Source organism: Penaeus chinensis, chromosome 5 (genome assembly GCF_019202785.1).
Source record: "Penaeus chinensis breed Huanghai No. 1 chromosome 5, ASM1920278v2, whole genome shotgun sequence".
Taxonomy (NCBI): Eukaryota; Metazoa; Arthropoda; class Malacostraca; order Decapoda; family Penaeidae; genus Penaeus; species Penaeus chinensis.
Genome location: NC_061823.1, coordinates 12,663,876 through 12,683,875, shown reverse-complemented (window position 1 = coordinate 12,683,875; position 20,000 = coordinate 12,663,876). Strand labels below are relative to the sequence as shown.

The following is a 20,000-nucleotide window of genomic DNA, read 5'->3' as shown; positions in this document are numbered from 1 at the left end:
GGGTACTAACTAGAATTTCAAACTGACGGATATCTAACGGTAAGAATATCAGTTATAGGTGTATGTGAGATGAAGGGCGTGTTGAGGAAACGAAAGGTAATACAAAAAAGGCATGTGATGGAGACTGTGACAGCAATCATTTATAAGTATTATGGTCTCTTCAAAAGAGAGAAAAAATATGGTAAATTGTAGGGAAAAGATGAAAATTAATGTTGGAAGGTTTTTTGAAAAGCAGTATATGAATAAAACAGGGGATTTATACAATATATACAGTCATTTTAAGAGACTAAAATACGTCAGATTTTTTTTTTTTTTTTTTTTTTTTTTTTTTTTTTTTTTTTAATTGTAAATAACTTGGTCGAAAATGTGATTAAGCGCAAGGTCTAGCTAGAACTGACTCTTAGAAAGGGTATAATGCTAAAGACCTGAAGAACCAATATACAAAAGGGAAAATTGAGGAAAAGATAGCAGCAAAAGCAAAGAGTGAGGCGTCTTATAATTTGGAAACACTCGATATTCTATACACTTTGTAGATCAAAGAAAAATAAAAGAAGAACATTATACATATAATATTAAATGTCTGTTATCACAATGGAAGTCAGTGCATGCAAAGCGATAAAAAAACAAGAAAGCAATTAAACACACTGCCATAATAGCAAAATCAGAGACAGTAATACACGTCGTGGAAGCTCTAGTGAGGAGCATGTGTGAACAGGAGAAAATTACGTGAAGATAGAGCATCTGTTTTTTCAGTCATTATTATATAGCAATGCGAATATGCCACACACATAGACATGACAAAATCAAAATAATAAAAAACCTCCAAGGAAAGCCATTCGAGTTTATGTTGTGAGAAGTAGTATTTGTTTATATCTATATCTGTATATACACATATATATGTAAATATAAGGGGGGATGTATCATATATGCATATACATACACAGGCAAACACACACATACATACATACACACATATATGTGTATATATATGTATGATATACATTGATATATGCATATATATGATACATATATATATATCCATATATATACATATTAATATAAACTTATATATAATATAATTTATATTTATATATATATATATATATATATATATATATATATATATAATGTGTATATATAATGCATATATTTGTGCGTTTTTACCACAGTACCACAGGGTTTTACCATTCATATATATATATATATGTATGCATATGTATGTATATATATATATATACATATATATATTTACATATATATGTACGTAAGTATGTATGTAAATATATGTATATATATCATATATAAGTGTGTTTATGTGTGTTTCTCTTCCTCTCCATCTCCCTCTCTCTCTATATATATACATACTTATACATATGTATATACATATATATCCATGTCAATCTTTAAAGACACATATCGATTTGATTAAGTGCCATGCCACTGCATGAAGTGTGTTATGTATATTTGCATATGTCTATATAGTTGACTTTCATTCCCGCTCTCTCTCGTTCTGTGTTTGTGTGTGCATACATACATACGTATACACGCATACATATATGTTTATGTGTGTGTATAGTGGTGATAATAAAAATTATTACCAGTTTTTCATCATTGACTGTGGAATAGGTATTGACAGTCTAAAATCTAGCATTTTACTTTTAATCGTAATTTTATATAAATTACATAAATATATGCGATTCTAATGAACACTGATCATATAAATCACAATAATGAACGGATGTGATGAAGTTCATTAGTTGGGTGCGGAATACAGCGAACGAGGAGCTTCACGTGGACCTTCGCGAGCTCTGCGGGCGTCCTCCTCAGCGGCGAAGGCGATCTGGTCGAGGACGAACTGAGGGATTGGGTGGGGGAACTCGGGGGCCACGGGCAGGAGGTCGGACTGAGGCTGGTAACCGTTTTCGTCAGCGACAAATCTGACGTGGACGTCAGTACCGTCAGGGGCAGTGTATCTAAAACGGAGAGATAATTAATCGCATTATTCAATTATTCACCGCATTATGCAAATATATTATTAGTTAAAAAGTTTATGTGTAAAAATTAAGTAACTGTGATGGTAAGACGAAATGTAGGTTAAGGGTGTGAAACATATACACGTCACTTACGAGTATTCTCCAGCCTTGACGACGGCGCCCTCATCGCCGTCAGGAGAGCCAGACTGAGACAGGACAATGCCGTTGGCAGTTTCCACGTCGAAGTTGTACCTTCCGTCGTCTTCGTGGACGCGGTCGTCCCTCAGGATGGCCACCTCCTCGCTCGAGGCAGCTCTTGGCCCATCGTAGTTGTACTGAGGGGCGGCGACGGCCACGGCGGCCACACAGGCGATGATCAGCTGCAATTATGAACATTGCCAATCCTTTACATAAGATGCAGATGTATGTATACCATCTATATCCATATATTAATACACTAGTATTTACTAACACAATATACGTATGGTTGTTATTATTTTATTATTTACCAGTGGTTTTATCATTGTCACAATCTTGCAAGCTGTTAATTAATTCATCTTAAGTAAATCACTTGATGTTCACAGATACAACGATGGCGTCAGATGGCCACTGGTATATAGATATCAAATGCTACACCCATGGTTAGAAGACTACTTACGAACTTCATGGTTCGGATGTTAGTGGTGCGTCAGTGGAGAAGAGAGGTCTCTTTTATAGCGAATCCACCGTGTGGAACTTGACCTCTCAATCACTCAGTAAGAGCATGTGATTATGCTTGCAGTTTTGGGTTACTATGCTTTCCTTTTTGTCTCGGTTTGTTAGTCTGTCTCTTTCTCTTTCTCTGTGTCTCTATGTGTCTATCTGTCTACCTCCTTCTCTCTCTTCTCAAGATCTATAAGAAAGGAATAGTGATATTGTTAAATAAAAAGGGGTCGCCGTCAGCGGCTCTCGGTATAAACTGGACCTCCCCCCCCCCCCCCCCCATATTGCGTTAATGACTATTTTATGTATAGAAATAAACTGTGATCATTAACGATATCTTAATGATGAATATTATCTTTATTTAGATTTATCAATAGTGAAATATCAGCAAAAATAAGGATACGATTATTATTAGAATGCTTCTTATTTCAAATTTGATATAATCAGTCTTGGAGAAAAAGTAAAAGTAATAAAGTATCCAACACTTTTTTTTGGCTCAGACGTTTTTCGCAAGGTAACTGGAAATTAAAAATGAAAACTGAGAAGCCAATTTCTTGTTATTCTACTCTTGATAATCGTCCTGACATATTGCTTACTTTTTATCTGTTTAGTTTTTCTTATGTGGGGGTGGCGCTATTTCCGCTATTTTTTTTTTTTTTTCTCTAAAACTCTCCATGGAGCTGTCAATTGCCCTGTCAGCATTGGCGCATCTGCGAACGCTTTTCCGATCCGCGTAAATTTTATCAGCAGCAAAATGAAACAATCCGCGCATTAAAGCATTTGGTATCTATCGTCAGTAGGACCCTCTTGTGGCGACTATTTTTCCTATCTACGCATTTTATGTTTGCGATAAAAAATCATAGATAGCTAAATAAACAGAATCAAAATATGTCTTACATTTCCTTTCAATTTTATTACCATCCTTTTTCCTTCATCGCATTAACAAATCCTTTCATTCATTTTCTCTAAGACTTTCTTATCCCACGCCCAAGGTATATCCATAGCTGGCCTCGTTACTGCAATTTTATTGTATTATTCTTTTAAGAGCTTGTGATATATATATACATATATATATATATATATATATATATATATTTATATATATATATGCATACATGTGTGTATATATATGTATATATATAAATATATATATGTATGCATACATGTGAGTGTGTGTGTATATATATAAATCATGTATATATATGCGCGCGCGCACGTGTGTATAATATATATGTATAGGTATGTATGAATGCATATATATACATATATATGTATATATATGTATATATATACATATATATATACATATATATGTATATATATGCATATAAACACAAACATAATATATATATGTATGAATGTATTTTTTTTTCTTCTTCTTCTTCATAACAGGTATTGTATATGTGTGTGTTCGTTGAATAAGGTATGTTGATGTAGGGGAAACCAAACACTGCAATCATTTGAACACATCTATTGTGATTGTGTAGCCATTCTACCCTCAATCTGGTCGTATAGTGTGAATTGGGGTTAAAACTGCTAGTCTAATATACGCCTGCTATCTTGGCTAGAAATGTCACTTACCTGGTAGGATGCGCTCGTTCTTGCAGAGATTATTCTTTGAATGTGACTACGCCCATGAAATAGTAGGTATTAGATAAGTCTTTTGGTCTACATTATATTCCCCAATAGACTGACATTATTTTGTATTACACCTCTCAGGTAAAAATAAGTAAATAAATAAGTAATAAAACAGTTGGCTGCTTCCGTCACTCTTCAAATTCTCTTGATTCTGTTTGTGTGACACATAAGAGGTTGTATGTACTGTATTTTCAGGAGTGTTTTTAATGCAGATAGAGAGGGAAATATTTACATCCTTTTACATGAAAATTATATTTTTTTTCTATATACAAAAAATAAGTTAAGACATTTTGATTATCTTTTCAGAATTCATTTCTGAAGTTAGTCATAACTTTTTTTAGTTGGGTGCGGAATACAGCGAGCGAGGAGCTTCACGTGGACCTTCGCGAGCTCTGCGCGCGTCCTCCTCGGCGGCGAAGGCGATCTGGGCAAGGACGAACTGAGGGATCGGGTGGGGGAACTCGGGGGCCACGGGAAGGAGGTCGGACTGGGGCTGGTAGCCGTTCTCGTCAGCGACGAATCTGACATGGACGTCGGTACCGTCAGGGGCGGTGTATCTAAAATAGAAAGATAATGGTTTCATTTATTAACCTAATAATCATTACATATCTCTAAAGTAAATATGAAGTGCAGCAAGACGAAATGTGTACACGTCATTTACTAGTATTCTCTGCACAGGCATATTTTGTTATGAAGTATAAGTTATCAATCTATTATATATATATATATATATATATATATATAAAGCATATGTGAAATACTAAATTAAGGGTATGATATCAAGCCATGAACGTCACACGTCACTTACGAGTACTCTCCAGCCTTAACGACGGCGCCCTCATCGCCGTCGGGAGAACCAGACTGAGACAGGAAAATGCCGTTGGCAGTTTCCACGTCGAAGTTGTACCTTCCGTCGTCTTCGTGGACGCGGTCGTCCCTCAGGATGGCCACCTCCTCGCTCGAGGCAGCTCTTGGCCCATCGTAGTTATACTGAGGGGCGGCGACGGCCACGGCGGCCACACAGGCGATGATCAGCTGCAATTAAGAACAATGCCAATCCTTTACAAATATGCGCATGCATGTATAGTATCTGCACACATATGGACATACATATATAAACACACCTACTTACTGGTACCTATTAGCATTATGTTATTTATCAATGCTAATATTATTATCACAATCTCGTGGGCTGTTAATGTAATGATATGTGAAGAAAGACCACTGGTATAAAGATATCAAATGTTACATCCATGGTTAGTAGGCTACTTACGAACTTCATGGTTCAGATGATAGTGCTGCATCAGTAGAGAAGAGAGGTCTTTTATAGCGAATCCTTCTGCAGCCCGACCTTGACCGTGTGGAACTTGACCTCTCAATCACAAAGTAAGAGCATGTGAATATGCTTGCAGTTTTGGGTGACTATTCTTTTCTCTTTTTCTCGGTCTGTCAGTATCTCTTTTTTTTCTCTCTGCGTCGCTCTCTTTCAATCCATGTGTCTCTCTGTCTACATCTCTTCAGTATATACCCAGAGAGAAATATGGACAACATGGTGATATTGTTAAATAAAGCTCCATATTTTGAGGACCAAAAAGGGGACACCGTCAACGACTCTGAGTGTAACCTGGACACATTTGGCTTTCCATATTATTGTTTATATGTTGTGTTGATGGTTATTCACGATATATATATATATAGAAATGAACTGTGATCATTAGCAATATCTTAATGACGAATATTATCTTTATTTAGATATACCAGTAGGGGAAATATCAACAACGAGATAAGGATACGAAAGTTATCTGAATGCTTCTTATTTCAAATTTGATATAATCAGTCTTGGGGGAAAAAAAAAAAAAAAAAAAACTGATAAGGTATCCCTTTTGCGCTAGGTAAATGGAAATAAAAAATAAAATCTGGGAAGACAATTGATCGTTATTCTACTCTTGATAATCGTCCTGACATTTATCACTTACTTTACGCTTTATATATTTAGTTTTTTTTTTTCTCTCTCTCTAAACCATATTTTTGCTGTTCATACAGTGCATATTCTCCATGGAATTGTCATGATCTGCGCAAATTTCATCAGCAGCAAAATGAATCAGTCTTTGAATAAAAGCACAAAATATACTCATCGACTTGGTATCTATCTGCGGTACGTCCAGCTTGTGGTGATTATTTGTTTACTCATCTACGAATATGTAGGTTTCATGTTCGCGCTAATAAGTAGATAGAAAGATGAATATGATAAAAAAAAATAAAAAAATCACCTGCCTTTCGTCTTCATCACCTTCCTTTTTCTTTCATCGCATTAAGAAATTCTTATTTTTATTTTCCCTTTCTTATCCCAAGCCTAACATACAGTCATCACTGGAAACGTTACAGCCATTTACTGTACACGGAAATCTTTAAGAGCACGTCATATATATATATGTGTGTGTGTGTGTGTGTGTGTGTGTGTGTGTATGTTTATATATGTATATAAATGTGTGTGTATATATATGTATATATATGTATATATATACACATGCGTGTGCGTGCGTGTGTAACATATAAACAAATAAATAGATATATATAATATATACTATATATATACATATATGTGTATATACATATGTATACATTTATATCTATATAAATATATTTACACATACATATACATATATATGTGTGTGTTTTGTTTACATATATGTATATATGTATGTGTGTGTGTGAGTGTCTGTGTGTGTGTGTGTGTGTGTGTGTGTGTGTGTGTGTGTGTGTGTGCGCGCGCGTGTGCGTTAAACACTCACACACCCACCTATTCACTCGCCCACATACACGCACACACACATTTATATATGTACATATATACATATAGTTTTGGTTAATAACAAGTTTTCATTGTGTGTTTGTTATATTAGGTATGTGGATGTAGGGGAAACCAAACACTGCATTCATCTGAACGCATCTGAATGGTATTATTGTCATTGTGTAGCCATTCTACCCTCAATCTGGTCGTATAGTGTGAATTGAGGGTTAAAGCTACTTACTGCTAAATCTGTTATTCTAATATACGCACGTTACATTGGCTACAAATGTCACTTATCTGGTAGGATGCGCTCGCTCTTGCAGAAATGATTGTACTTTTTTACTGTGACTACGCCCAAGAAATAGTCAATATTTGATTAGTCTTTTTCTATACATGATATTACCCAATAAACTGATATTAGTTTTTGTATTATACTTCTCGGGTAAAAATAACTAAAACAGTAAATAAGAAAAAAAACATTTGGCTCCTTTCGTCACTCTTCATATTTTCTTAATTATATCAGCGTGACACAAAAGAGGTTGTATGTGCTGCATTTTCATGAGTGTTTTTAATGCAGATATAGGGAGGAAAATATTTACATTATTTTACATGAAATTTATATTTTTTTATATGTACAATAAATAAGTTAAGACATAAGTATAGTTTTGATTATATTTTCAGAATTCATTTCTGAAGTTAGTCCTAAACGTTCTTTAGTTGGGCGCGGAATACAGCGAGCGAGGAGCTTCACGTGGACCTTCGCGAGCTCTGCGCGCGTCCTCCTCGGCGGCGAAGGCGATCTGGTCGAGGACGAACTGAGGGATTGGGTGGGGGAACTCGGGGGCCACGGGCAGGAGGTCGGACTGAGGCTGGTAGCCGTTTTCGTCAGCGACGAATCTGACGTGGACGTCAGTACCGTCAGGGGCGGTGTATCTACAATAGAAAGATAATGGCTTCTGTTATTAACCTTATCATCATTACATGTCTCTAAAACATACGTGAAGTGCAGCAAAACGAAATGTGTACACGTCAATTACTAGTATTCTCTGCACTGGCATATTTTGTTATTATTGTCAATAATGTTTTTTTTTTTTTTTCTCTCTCTCTTTTTTTTTTTTTCTCTTTTTTTTTTTTTAAGAATAAGCGAAGTACTAAATTAAGGGTATGATATCAACCCCTGAAACATATACACGTCACTTACGAGTATTCTCCAGCCTTGACGACGGCGCCCTCATCGCCGTCAGGAGAGCCAGACTGAGACAGGACAATGCCGTTGGCAGTTTCCACGTCGAAGTTGTACCTTCCGTCGTCTTCGTGGACGCGGTCGTCCCTCAGGATGGCCACCTCCTCGCTCGAGGCAGCTCTTGGCCCATCGTAGTTGTACTGAGGGGCGGCGACGGCCACGGCGGCCACACAGGCGATGATCAGCTGCAATTATGAACAATGCCAATCCTTTACAAATACGCACATGCGTGTATAGCATCTACATACATATATAGAACACCTACTTACTAGTATTACTGGACCTTAACCGTATGGGTGTTATTCTGTTATTATTTATCAATGCTATTATCATTGTTACAAGTGGTTAAGTAATTCATCTTAAGTAGATCATTTGATGTTCACAGCTATAACGATGATATCCGAAGACCACTGATGTATAAATATCAGATGCTACACCCATGATTAGTAGACTACTTACGAACTTCATGGTTCAGATGTTAGTGGTGTGTCAGTGGAGAAGAGAGGTCTTTTATAGCGAACCCTCCTGCAGCCTACAGCCTGACCTTGACCGTGTGGAACTTGACTTCTCAATCACTCTGTAAGAGCATGCTTGCAGTTTTGGGTTACTATTTTTTTCTCTTTGGCTCGGTCTGCCAGTCTCTTTGTCTGTGTGTCTCTCTCTAGAAGGATGGGGACAGTGATATTGTTCAATAAAGCACCATTATAAAGACCAAAAAGGGGACGCCGTCTGCGATTCTGAGCATAAACTGGACATTTTTGGCTTTAAGTACTGTTGTTTATATTTTGCGTTAATGATTATTCAAATGTATAGAAATGAACTGATCAGTAACCAATTGTTAATGATGAATGTTATCCTTATGTAGGTATATCAGTAGTAAAATATCAGCAAAAATAAGGATATTGAAAGTTATTAAAATGCTTAGTAAAAAATAATATAATCTGTATTTGGAAAAAAAGGAAAACTGATGAAGCATATAATTCTATTCTCCTAACACTTTTTTTGCGCAGACATTTTTCGCAAGGAGACAGAAAATGAAAAAAAAAAAAAAATCTGCGAAGACAGATGATCGCTATTCTACTTTGGATAAACGCCCTAACACCTACCACTCTAGAACGTATTTTTATTGTTCATAGAGTGCATATTTTCATGGAATTGTTAGTTATCTTGGTAACAAATCGGGGCATATTGAGCGCTTTTCCGATCCGCGTAGATTTTATCAAAGCAAGATAAATCAATCTATCTTCGGTAGGTCCTTCCTGATTATTTCCCTATCTACGCAATGTACGTAGGTTTTATGGTCGCGCTAAAAATAAATAGCTAAATAATCAGAATTAAAATCTATCTTACACTACCTTTCAACTTCAATGCCACCCTTTTTCCCCTCATAGCATTAACACATTCTTACTTTTATTTCCTCTAAGACTTTCCAATCGCAAGCCCAAGGTACATCCATATCTGGTCACGTTACTGCAACTTCTGTATATTATTGTTTTAAGAGCTTGTGATATATACACATATGTGTTTATATTTATATCTCTACGCGCGCGCGCGCGCGCGTGTGTGTGTGTGTTTAATATATACATATATATGTTTAATATATATATATATATATATATATATAAATATATATATATAAATATATATATATATATATATAAATATATATATATATATTAAACATATATATGTATATATTAAACACACACACACACGCGCGCGTTTAGATATACATAAATTAATTAGGCATATGGGTGTGGGGATAAAATAAATGGTATTGTTGTCATAAGTATAGCCGTTCTACCTTCAATCTGGTCGTACAGAGGTCGTACTACTTACTGCTAAATCTATTATTCTGATATACGCATGCTGTCTTGGGTAGAAATGTCACTTACCTGGTAGGATAAGCTCGGTCTTGTAGAAATTACTTTTTCACTGTGACTACGCCCAAGAAATAATAGATATTAGATTAGTCTTTTGCTATACATAATATTCCCCAATATAATGACATTATTTTGTATTAAACTTTTCACGTAGAAATAAGTAAATAAATGAATAATAAAACAGTTGGCTGCTTTTGCCAATCTTCAGATTTTCTTGATTATGTCAATGTGACACATAAGAGGTTGTATGTACTGTTTTTTTTTTTTTTTTATGCAGATAGACTGGGAAATAATTACATCCTTTTACATTAAATTTATATATTTTTTCTATGTACAAAAAATAAGTTAAGACATTTTGATTATCTTTCTAGATTTCATTTCTGAACTCAGTCATAACTTTTTTTAGTTGGGTGCGGAATACAGCGAGCGAGGAGCTTCACGTGGACCTTCGCGAGCTCTGCGCGCGTCCTCCTCGGCGGCGAATGCGATCTGGTCGAGGACGAACTGAGGGATTGGGTGGGGGAACTCGGGGGCCACGGGCAGGAGGTCGGACTGAGGCTGGTAGCCGTTCTCGTCAGCGACGAATCTGACGTGGACGTCAGTACCGTCGGGGGCGGTGTATCTAAAATAGAAAGATAATGGCTTTAGTTATTAACCTTATCATCATTACATGTCTCTAAAACATACGTGAAGTGCAGCAAAACGAAATGTGTACACGTCACTTACCAGTATTCTCTGCACTGGCATATTTTGTTATTTCAATATTTCATAAGTGAAGTACTAAATTAAGGGTATGATATCAACCCTTGAATTATATACACGTCACTTACGAGTATTCTCCAGCCTTGACGACGGCGCCCTCATCGCCGTCAGGAGAGCCAGACTGAGACAGGACAATGCCGTTGGCAGTTTCCACGTCGAAGTTGTACCTTCCGTCGTCTTCGTGGACGCGGTCGTCCCTCAGGATGGCCACCTCCTCGCTCGAGGCAGCTCTTGGCCCATCGTAGTTGTACTGAGGGGCGGCGACGGCCACGGCGGCCACACAGGCGATGATCAGCTGCAATTATGAACAATGCCAATCCTTTACAAATATGCATGCATATATAGTATCTGCACACATATATAAATATACCTACATACTAGTATTTACTAGACTTTATGTGTATGGCTGTTATTTTGTTATTATTCTTCAGTGCTATTATTATTGTCACAGTCTTGCAAGTTGCAAGTAATTCGTCTTAACTATATTATCTTATGGTCACAAAAATAACGATGATATCCAAAGACCACTGGTATATAGGTATCAAATGCTACACCCATGGTTAATAGACTACTTACGAACTTCATGGTTCGGATGTTAGTGCTGCATCAGTGGAGAAGAGAGGTCTCTTTTATAGCGAATCCTCCTGCAGCCTACAGCCCGACCTTGACCGTGTGGAACTTGACCTCTCAATCACTCAGTAAGAGCATGTGATTATGCTTGCAGTTTTGGGTTACTATTCTTTTCTCTTTGTCTCGGTCTGTCAGTCTTTCTCGCTCTTTGTCTATCCATGTGTCTGTCTATCTCCCTCTATCTCCAGAAGAAAATATGGGGAATATAGTGATATTGTTAAATAAAGCACCATATTATGAAGACCAAAAAAAGGGACGCCGTCAGCAGCTTTCGGGATAAACTGGATGTTTTAGGCTCTCCATATTGCGTTAATGATTATTCACAATGTGTATAGAAATAAACTGTGATCATTAACCATATGTTAGTCATAAATATTATCTTTATTTAGATCTGTCACTAATGAAATATCAGCAAAAATAAGGATACGAGAGTTAATAGAATGCTTCTTATTTGAATTTAATATAATCTTGGGAAAAAAAGAAAACTGATAAGCCGATAATCTAATTCTATTCTAATATTCTACTGCACAGACATTTTTTTTTTTTTTTTTTTTTTTGGCGTAAACATTTTTCGCAAGGTAAATAATAAATTTATTTATTATAAATAAATAAATAAATATTAAAAATGAAAATTGAGAAGACAAATCATTGATATTCTGCCCTTGATAATCGTCCTAACATCTGTCAGTGTTACTTTACGTTTTATCTCTTTGGATTTACTAATGTGGGGGCGGCGATATTTTCATTAATTTTGCTTTTACTCCCAAACTGTATTTTGTTTTCATAGAGTGCATATTCCCCGTAGAATTGTCAATTGTCCTGTCAGCATCGACGTTTCTTCGAACGCTTTTCCGATCCGCGTACATTTTATCAGCACCAAAATGAATCAACCTTTGCATAAAAACAAAAAATCATCGACTTGACATCTATCTTCGATACGTCCACCTTAAGATTATATTTCTCGTCTGCGTATATGTATGTTTCACGTTCGCGCTGATTAATAAAAGCCTTTCCTCAACTGCCTTTCGTCTTCATCACCATCCCTTTTCCTTCATCGCATTAACAAGTTTTTACTTTCAGTTTCTCTTAGACTTTCTTATCAAAAGGTACATCCATCGCTGGTCACGTCACTGCCACCCACTATACGCGAACATCTCTAAAAGTTTGTCAAATGTACACATATACATATATAAATACGCGCGCGCGCGTGTGTGTGTGATATATAAATAAATACATATACATATATATTATATATATATATACACATATATGCGCATATTACATATATATGTATATACACACACATACACACACATACAGACACACATACATATATATATATATATATATATATATATATATATATATATATATATATATATATTGTTTATATATGTGTGTGTGTGTGTGTGTGTGTGTGTTTATGATGTCTGTGTGTGAGTATATATATAAATGTGTGTATATATATATATATATATATTCATATATATACATATATATATGTATGTGTGTGTGTGTATGTTTGCACATAATCCCACCCCCCCTACACACACACACACACACACACACACACACACAAATAGATAAGTGCGTTTATGTGTGCACATATATATATATATATATATATATATATATATATATATATATATATATACATATATATAGTTTTTTTGTTAATAACAAGTTTTCTTTGCGTAATATTAGGTATGTGTATGTAGTGTAAACTAAACACTGCATTAATTTGAACGCATCTGAATGGTATTATTGTCATTGTGTAGCCATTCTACCCTCAATCTGGTCGTTTAGTGTGATTTTTTGTTAAAATGACTTACTGCTAAGTCTGTTATTATAATATACGTTTTTTTTACTGTGACTACGCCCAAGCAATAGTAGGTATTAGATTAGTCTTTCGCAATATATGTTATTCCCAAATAGACTGATATTAGTTCGTATTACACTTCTCAGTTAAAAAAAAAAATTACCAAATGAATAAAAAAAAAAAAAAAGAATGTCACTCTTTTACTATATATATATATTTTTTTTTTTTAATTCTGTCACTGTGACACATAAGAGGTATGTATTGTATTTTTAATGCAGATATATAGAGGAAAATATTTACATCCTTTTACATGAAAAGTATATATTTTTTTCTATGTACAATAAATAAGTTAAGGCATTTTGATTATCTTTCCAGAATTCATTCCTGAAGTCAGTCATCAACTTTTTTTAGTTGGGTGCGGAATACAGTGAGCGAGGAGCTTCTCGTGGACCTTCGCGAGCCCTGCGCGCGTCCTCCTCGGCGGCAAAGGCGATCTGGTCGAGGACGAACTGGGGGATCGGGTGGGGGAACTCGGGGGCCACGGGCAGGAGGTCGGACTGGGGCTGGTAGCCGTTCTCGTCAGCGACGAATCTAACGTGGACGTCAGTACCGTCAGGGGCAGTGTATCTAAAACGGGAAGATAAGGGCTTTAGTCATTATCCTTATTAACTTTACAAGTCTAATTATAGAGCAATATGTGAATTGCTAAACTAAGAGCGTGTCATCAAGACGAAATATGCTACCATCACCTACAAATGTTCTCGAATTAGGCATTGGCATATTTTGCCATAAAGTATATGCGAAATGCTGAACTAAGAGCACGATATTAAATGTGTACGCCTCACTTACGAGTATTCTCCAGCCTTGACGACGGCGCCCTCATCGCCATCGGGAGAACCAGACTGAGACAGGACAATGCCGTTGGCAGTTTCCACGTCGAAGTTGTACCTTCCGTCATCTTCGTGGACGCGGTCGTCCCTCAGGATGGCCACCTCCTCGCTCGAGGCAGCTCTTGGCCCATCGTAGTTGTATTGAGGGGCGGCGACGGCCACGGCGGCCAAACAGACGATGATCAGCTGTGACACAAGAAATATATTTATGTTCATCTGTATGTCCATCCTTCTATTCGTTTATTCATACAAACACATATATATAGTACATGTATGTCAGTGGTAGTTGTTATAACGGTTTCATGATAGCTCGATGTCGCACAACCTGATAATAAATTGCATGAGTCTCAAAGGAAGCCTACTTACGGATCTCATGTTTTAGTTGCAACTGGTACAGCAGATGATTTGAACAAGACTTATATAGATCCCAGACGGTCCATGCGCCCGTTGCTTGACCTTGCATGAGTGAAGGACTTCCACATCTTCGCATGACCTGTCTCATGACCTAAATTATGTAGTAGTAATCATAGCAATCGCTGTTCAATTGTACTTGGTCGAAATTATGCAGTTATGACAAAATATTCATCGATTACAAGTTAATTGCAGAACAACTTTATTTTATCACCTCAATTTATTTACTTGACACCAAAACAAGAGTTTAGATGTATATGGAATAGTGGTGTTGTGTCGGTGATAATTAACACACGTTGACCTTTTCACGATATCAGATTAATTAAACATAGAGTCGGGCTCAGGATATAGACATCGAGAGATAGGCTAAAGCAAAATGGTCAAACTCCATCACCGTGGGCCACTTCAGCATTATACTTTTATACAAGTCGAGGACTGCAATCTTATATATATATATATATATATATATATATATATATATATATGAAAAGGAATAAATCCACAATAAGAAATAAGATTAATTTCATTTCTTATTTTAGCTGCTTTCTTTTTCATGTTTGTGTACACGTTACTGTGTGTTTATATATATATACATATATATAGATATAGATATGTATATGTATACATTTTATGTATATGTATATATGTGTATTGCGATAGTCCAGTGGTTAGCGCACTGGACTCCGGCCCTTGTGGTCCTGAGTTCAATTCCCCGTCGCGGCGGTTGTAAAAATGCCTACGCTCTGACTGCTCGAGCCCGAGAAAACGACATATCGCCTTGAGAAGTCAAACGTAGGTGTCGTAGGGGAAGTTACCGCCGTGGCACAGGTGTTAGCGCGCCGAATCGCGGTTGATTAGGAAGGGCATCCAATCAGGCAAGGGTGACACTGCCATAAAACCTCTCAATCGTGAATTGAGAGAGGCCTACGTCCTGCAGTGGAATGAATGACAGTATGAAAAAATTATGTGTGTATATATATGTATGTATGTATGTGTGTATATATACACACACATATATGTATGTATGTATGTGTGTGTGTGTGTGTGTGTATGTATGTATGTATGTATAAACATATAATATATATACTTATATACATGCATACACTCACATACACACATATATTCATAATATATATACATATATTTATTTATTTATTTATATGTATATGTATGTATGCATATATACGCATAAACATATAAGTATTTGTAATTATTTGTCGCATCAACTGCTAAGAACAGAAGCCACAAGCAAGAGGTTGGACTCGACCTTCAACGAAGAAGCATACAGTATCTTGGGTTTATACCATGCTTTATGAATATCCTCATATCTGAACAGCCGCCAAAATATCAAGTGTGTGCGTCAATAAGTGGGTTTTTTTTTTTTTTGTGTGTGTGTTTTATGTGAGTGCGTGTATATTGAAAATTGATATTAGATTTTCTGGGAAATTAAATACTCAAGGAATTTATTCATTCCAATCGCCGTTCAGTACTCACACAATACCCGCTGTTGAAGTGAACATCCCTCAGCTGAAGATCAATTTGTATTACTTAATAGCACATTGATTGTAGACTACATATGATCGGTAGTTACAAATGCTACATATGAGCCCAACATGACTTTCACAAGGCAGAAGGTGCATGCATCTTACCGGTACTGTAACCTTGTTTTGGCCGGCAACCTCTCCTTCACTGCTATACAAGCACAATCATGTGTTCTCTATTAACATAACGAGTCGATCGGGTAGTTTATATTGACCATTCGTTTAGTATATCAGTATGTATGTATGTGTATACACATATATATATACATATATATATATATACATATAAACACACGTATTTATATGTCTGTGTGTGTATAAACATACACTCATACACACACACAAGCGCACACACACACACACATACATATATATATATATATATATATATATATATATATATATACACACACACACATATGTGTGTGTGTTTATATATATATATATATATATATATATATATTTGTGTGTGTGTCTATATATATATACATATATATAGATATAGATATGTACATATATGTATATATATATATATATATATATATATATTTATACATTATATATATACATATACATATTTATGTTTGTATTTATGTATATATTACACACACACAAAAACACAACACAATCACACACACATAAACACACAGTCATGTGTGTATATATATATATATGTGTGTGTGTGTGTGTGTGTGTGTGTGTGTGTGTGTGTGTGTACATATAGATAAATATAGACAGATGTAGATATAGATATCTAGATAGATAGATAGGCCTCATCTCTTCCGTTGTCACGCACATTTTGATATCTTGTGCCAAGTCAACGCTTTCTGTTGTCGTTATCTTTTCCATGTGTACGTATATTTCCGTGTGCTAGAGTTATTTTTTCTTTCTTTTTTGTGGGGGGGGGGAGGGACGTTTTGTTCGCTTTAATTACTTTTCTTTCAGTTTGCCCTTTCATGCCATACGATTTAATTATGTGTGTAACATTTCCCGTTATGTATTTGATTTCATGTGTGAGTTTCCCCCCATGTACAGGCAAACGGTTTTACATTTTCTCAAAATCATTTTATGTTTGACTTTGATGTTTCTTCTAATGTCTTATGCTTATTATTTTCTTTTTACAAATGCTGTCCGATGCGGCTTATGAAGTTTTGAACCTTATCGATATAAACTGTTTGTTTTTCATGGATGATGTAATACATGCAAAACACACACATACACACACACACACACGCGCGCGCGCTCGCGCGCACACACACATATATATATATATATATATATATATATATATATATACACTCACACACGTAATTACACCCTCCCACACACACACACGTGTGCGACTTCCCCTACGACACCTGCGTTTGCGTCTCTCGCCGTGAGGTCGGGCTCGACCGAACAGTTTACGACTGCTGAGACGGGGAATTGAACTCGGAACTATGAGGGTCGGAGTCCAGTGCTCTAACTAGACTATCGCGGCAATCACACACATATATATATATATATAAATATATATATATGTATATGTATATATACACTCGTGTGTGTGTGTGTGTGTATATATATATATATATATATATATATACATGTGTGTCTGTGTGTGTGTGTATGTGTGTGTGTGTGTGTGTGTGTGTGTGTGTGTGTGTGTGTGTGTGTGTGTGTGATAAATGTATATAATTACATATATATATGTGTATATATATATGTATATGTATGTATGTATATGAATATATATGCATATAAACGCTATCAAAAAAGGTTAAGCTTTTCAGTCACCGAGGGCAACGCACCTTGACCAGTGAGCTCTGTTATAATAATATATAATAAAGTCCAGGGACCGCGACCAAGGGCAAGCAGGTTTTTAGTGATTTTTTCCTCGCCCCTAACGGACGTCCTCCTCAGCGGCGGATTCGACCTGCTCGAGGACGAAGTCGGGGATCGGGTCGGGGAACTTGAGAGTCGTTGTTGTCCACTACTTGAGGTAGATGTCATCGCTATGAGGAGCTTAGAAGCTGGATGTCTTTAGCAAACATAAAAGCGGTAATACTGAAGATTGCAAAAGAAATCTTAAAGGATGGAAACTGATGCTTATTGTGAGTTTCATCTTCCTTATGAGCGCGACGAATGCCCCTGCTGTGTGTGTGTTTATAAACACGCGCACACACATATATGAATATATACATATTCATTTATTTATTTATATTTGTGTATGTCTGCTGGTTCCACATACACACGTATTTAAAAGGAGGGACACTTTTTTATTCCAACATATTGTAATCGAACAGTATCCTTATCGTCAATTTCTTTAGCGTAGCTGAATAAACGAAACTAAAAAATAAACTCTACTTTCTTGATTCGTGTGACTTATCAGGAAAGTAACACGACATATGTCACGGCTACTCCATTGAATCCCGCGGGCGAATTCCGACCACTGACTAGTTTTTCACCGGTCCCTTGACACTCAACGAATCAAAATAAATCGCACTGTTCCTAGGTTCTTTTGAGACATAAAAGAGAAAGTTTTCCTTGTATCTCTTTTCATTTACTTGTTCACGAGGAAAACCTAACAAAGAAATAATATACGAAGTTTTCTTTTCTTTTTACAAATAAGTAGTTTAGAGTTTAAAAAAGAATAAATGGAATTATATCAGTTTCACTTTCGTATATCCAAATTGGAGAATCGTGGCATATATTTTCTTTCTTATTACTTGTTTTTACTAGAGTTATATTAGTATGCAAATAGATAAATATGGCTATGAATGTTACACGCGTATCTATCTATGTTTCGGTGTTTTATAATCGTTGTTAAAGTCTCACAAGGATTGGTAATTACTAACAGTTTCTCCTTACATCATAATCTCGTGACGTTATTACCAAGACCGTAGTGAAAATTCATGTCATACTCATAATGCAACTTGCAAAACGCAGTATCAGAACAGATCAATTGACATTGAAGTTAAAGTAGTCTTTAATTTATACACATTTTGTTAAGTGGTAGAAATTGCCGTCCTTTCGTACTCCATTAATAATCAACGGACATTAGCTTAATGACAGTGATGATAATGAGTTAACATATACATATATATGTATATATGTATAAATTGTATATTTATATATGTACATATATATGTATATATATATACATATATCATATGTGTATATATATATATATATGTATATCTATAGTAATAGATATACATATATATTATATTTATGTATAATATATATACATATACATATAATAATAATAGTAATGTTGATAATAATAAGGAGGAGGAGGCTAGTGAGGATTATAATCAATATGATTAAGACAAATATAAAGATGATGTTAACAATGGTAATGAATATGTTACAACTAATAATAATAAAAATAATGATTATGAGGATGTTAATAACAAGAATGATAATGATACGAAAATTCTAATGATTATAATAATAGCAATGATAATAACAGTAATGATAATGATAATAATAATGATAATAATAATAGTAATAATAACAACAATAATAATAATAATAACAATAATAACAATACTAATAAAAAACAAATAATAATGATTATAACAATGATAACAACAAGTGCAACAATAATGAAAACGATGATTCAAAGAATAATGATAATATAATTATTATAGTAATGGAAATGATAATTATAATAATGATAATAATAATACCAACAGCAATGATAATAATAATGATAATAATTACAGTAATGAT

The 20,000-nt window shown here is 35.3% G+C and overlaps 5 protein-coding genes across 5 annotated transcripts; all 5 read right to left on the bottom strand.

The window, feature by feature from the left end:
- Positions 1 to 1,643: 1,643 nt before the first annotated feature.
- Positions 1,644 to 2,512, bottom strand: LOC125025677 (cuticle protein AMP1A-like). The gene is made up of 3 exons (XM_047613795.1): positions 2,483 to 2,512; positions 2,127 to 2,353; positions 1,644 to 1,973 (listed from the first exon to the last, which is right to left on the bottom strand). The coding sequence occupies exons 1-3, from the start codon at positions 2,495 to 2,497 to the stop codon at positions 1,754 to 1,756; spliced, it is 462 nt and encodes a 153-aa protein (XP_047469751.1). The 5' UTR covers positions 2,498 to 2,512; the 3' UTR covers positions 1,644 to 1,753.
- A 2,034-nt stretch (positions 2,513 to 4,546) lies between these two features.
- On the bottom strand, positions 4,547 to 5,595 carry LOC125025473 (cuticle protein AMP1A-like). Its single transcript, XM_047613486.1, has 3 exons — positions 5,587 to 5,595; positions 5,122 to 5,348; positions 4,547 to 4,870 (listed from the first exon to the last, which is right to left on the bottom strand). Exons 1-3 carry the CDS (start codon positions 5,593 to 5,595, stop codon positions 4,651 to 4,653), a joined length of 456 nt encoding a protein of 151 aa, XP_047469442.1. The 3' UTR covers positions 4,547 to 4,650.
- A 2,117-nt stretch (positions 5,596 to 7,712) lies between these two features.
- LOC125025472 (cuticle protein AMP1A-like) lies at positions 7,713 to 8,815 on the bottom strand. Its single transcript, XM_047613485.1, has 3 exons — positions 8,807 to 8,815; positions 8,306 to 8,538; positions 7,713 to 8,037 (listed from the first exon to the last, which is right to left on the bottom strand). Exons 1-3 carry the CDS (start codon positions 8,813 to 8,815, stop codon positions 7,818 to 7,820), a joined length of 462 nt encoding a protein of 153 aa, XP_047469441.1. The 3' UTR covers positions 7,713 to 7,817.
- A 1,716-nt stretch (positions 8,816 to 10,531) lies between these two features.
- LOC125025471 (cuticle protein AMP1A-like) lies at positions 10,532 to 11,293 on the bottom strand (the record flags this gene model as incomplete). The annotated part of the gene is made up of 2 exons (XM_047613483.1): positions 10,532 to 10,852; positions 11,061 to 11,293. Coding segments are annotated over 2 exons (453 nt in total), but the record flags the coding sequence as incomplete, so codon positions are not given.
- A 2,452-nt stretch (positions 11,294 to 13,745) lies between these two features.
- LOC125025670 (cuticle protein AMP1A-like) lies at positions 13,746 to 14,574 on the bottom strand. The gene is made up of 2 exons (XM_047613787.1): positions 14,291 to 14,574; positions 13,746 to 14,068 (listed from the first exon to the last, which is right to left on the bottom strand). Exons 1-2 carry the CDS (start codon positions 14,557 to 14,559, stop codon positions 13,849 to 13,851), a joined length of 489 nt encoding a protein of 162 aa, XP_047469743.1. The 5' UTR covers positions 14,560 to 14,574; the 3' UTR covers positions 13,746 to 13,848.
- Positions 14,575 to 20,000: the final 5,426 nt, after the last annotated feature.

Excerpts from the sequence above, each read along its gene's own strand:
- LOC125025677 (XM_047613795.1), bottom strand. Across the intron at positions 1,974-2,126 it reads GTCAAGGCTGGAGAATACTC|ATACACTGCCCCTGACGGTA; the intron begins GTAAGTGACGTG and ends TCTCCGTTTTAG.
- LOC125025473 (XM_047613486.1), bottom strand. Across the intron at positions 4,871-5,121 it reads GTTAAGGCTGGAGAGTACTC|ATACACCGCCCCTGACGGTA; the intron begins GTAAGTGACGTG and ends TTTCTATTTTAG.
- LOC125025472 (XM_047613485.1), bottom strand. Across the intron at positions 8,038-8,305 it reads GTCAAGGCTGGAGAATACTC|ATACACCGCCCCTGACGGTA; the intron begins GTAAGTGACGTG and ends TTTCTATTGTAG.
- LOC125025670 (XM_047613787.1), bottom strand. The coding sequence starts at position 14,559 with ATGGACATACAGATGAACATAAATATATTTCTTGTGTCACAGCTGATC. Across the intron at positions 14,069-14,290 it reads GTCAAGGCTGGAGAATACTC|ATACACTGCCCCTGACGGTA; the intron begins GTAAGTGAGGCG and ends TTCCCGTTTTAG.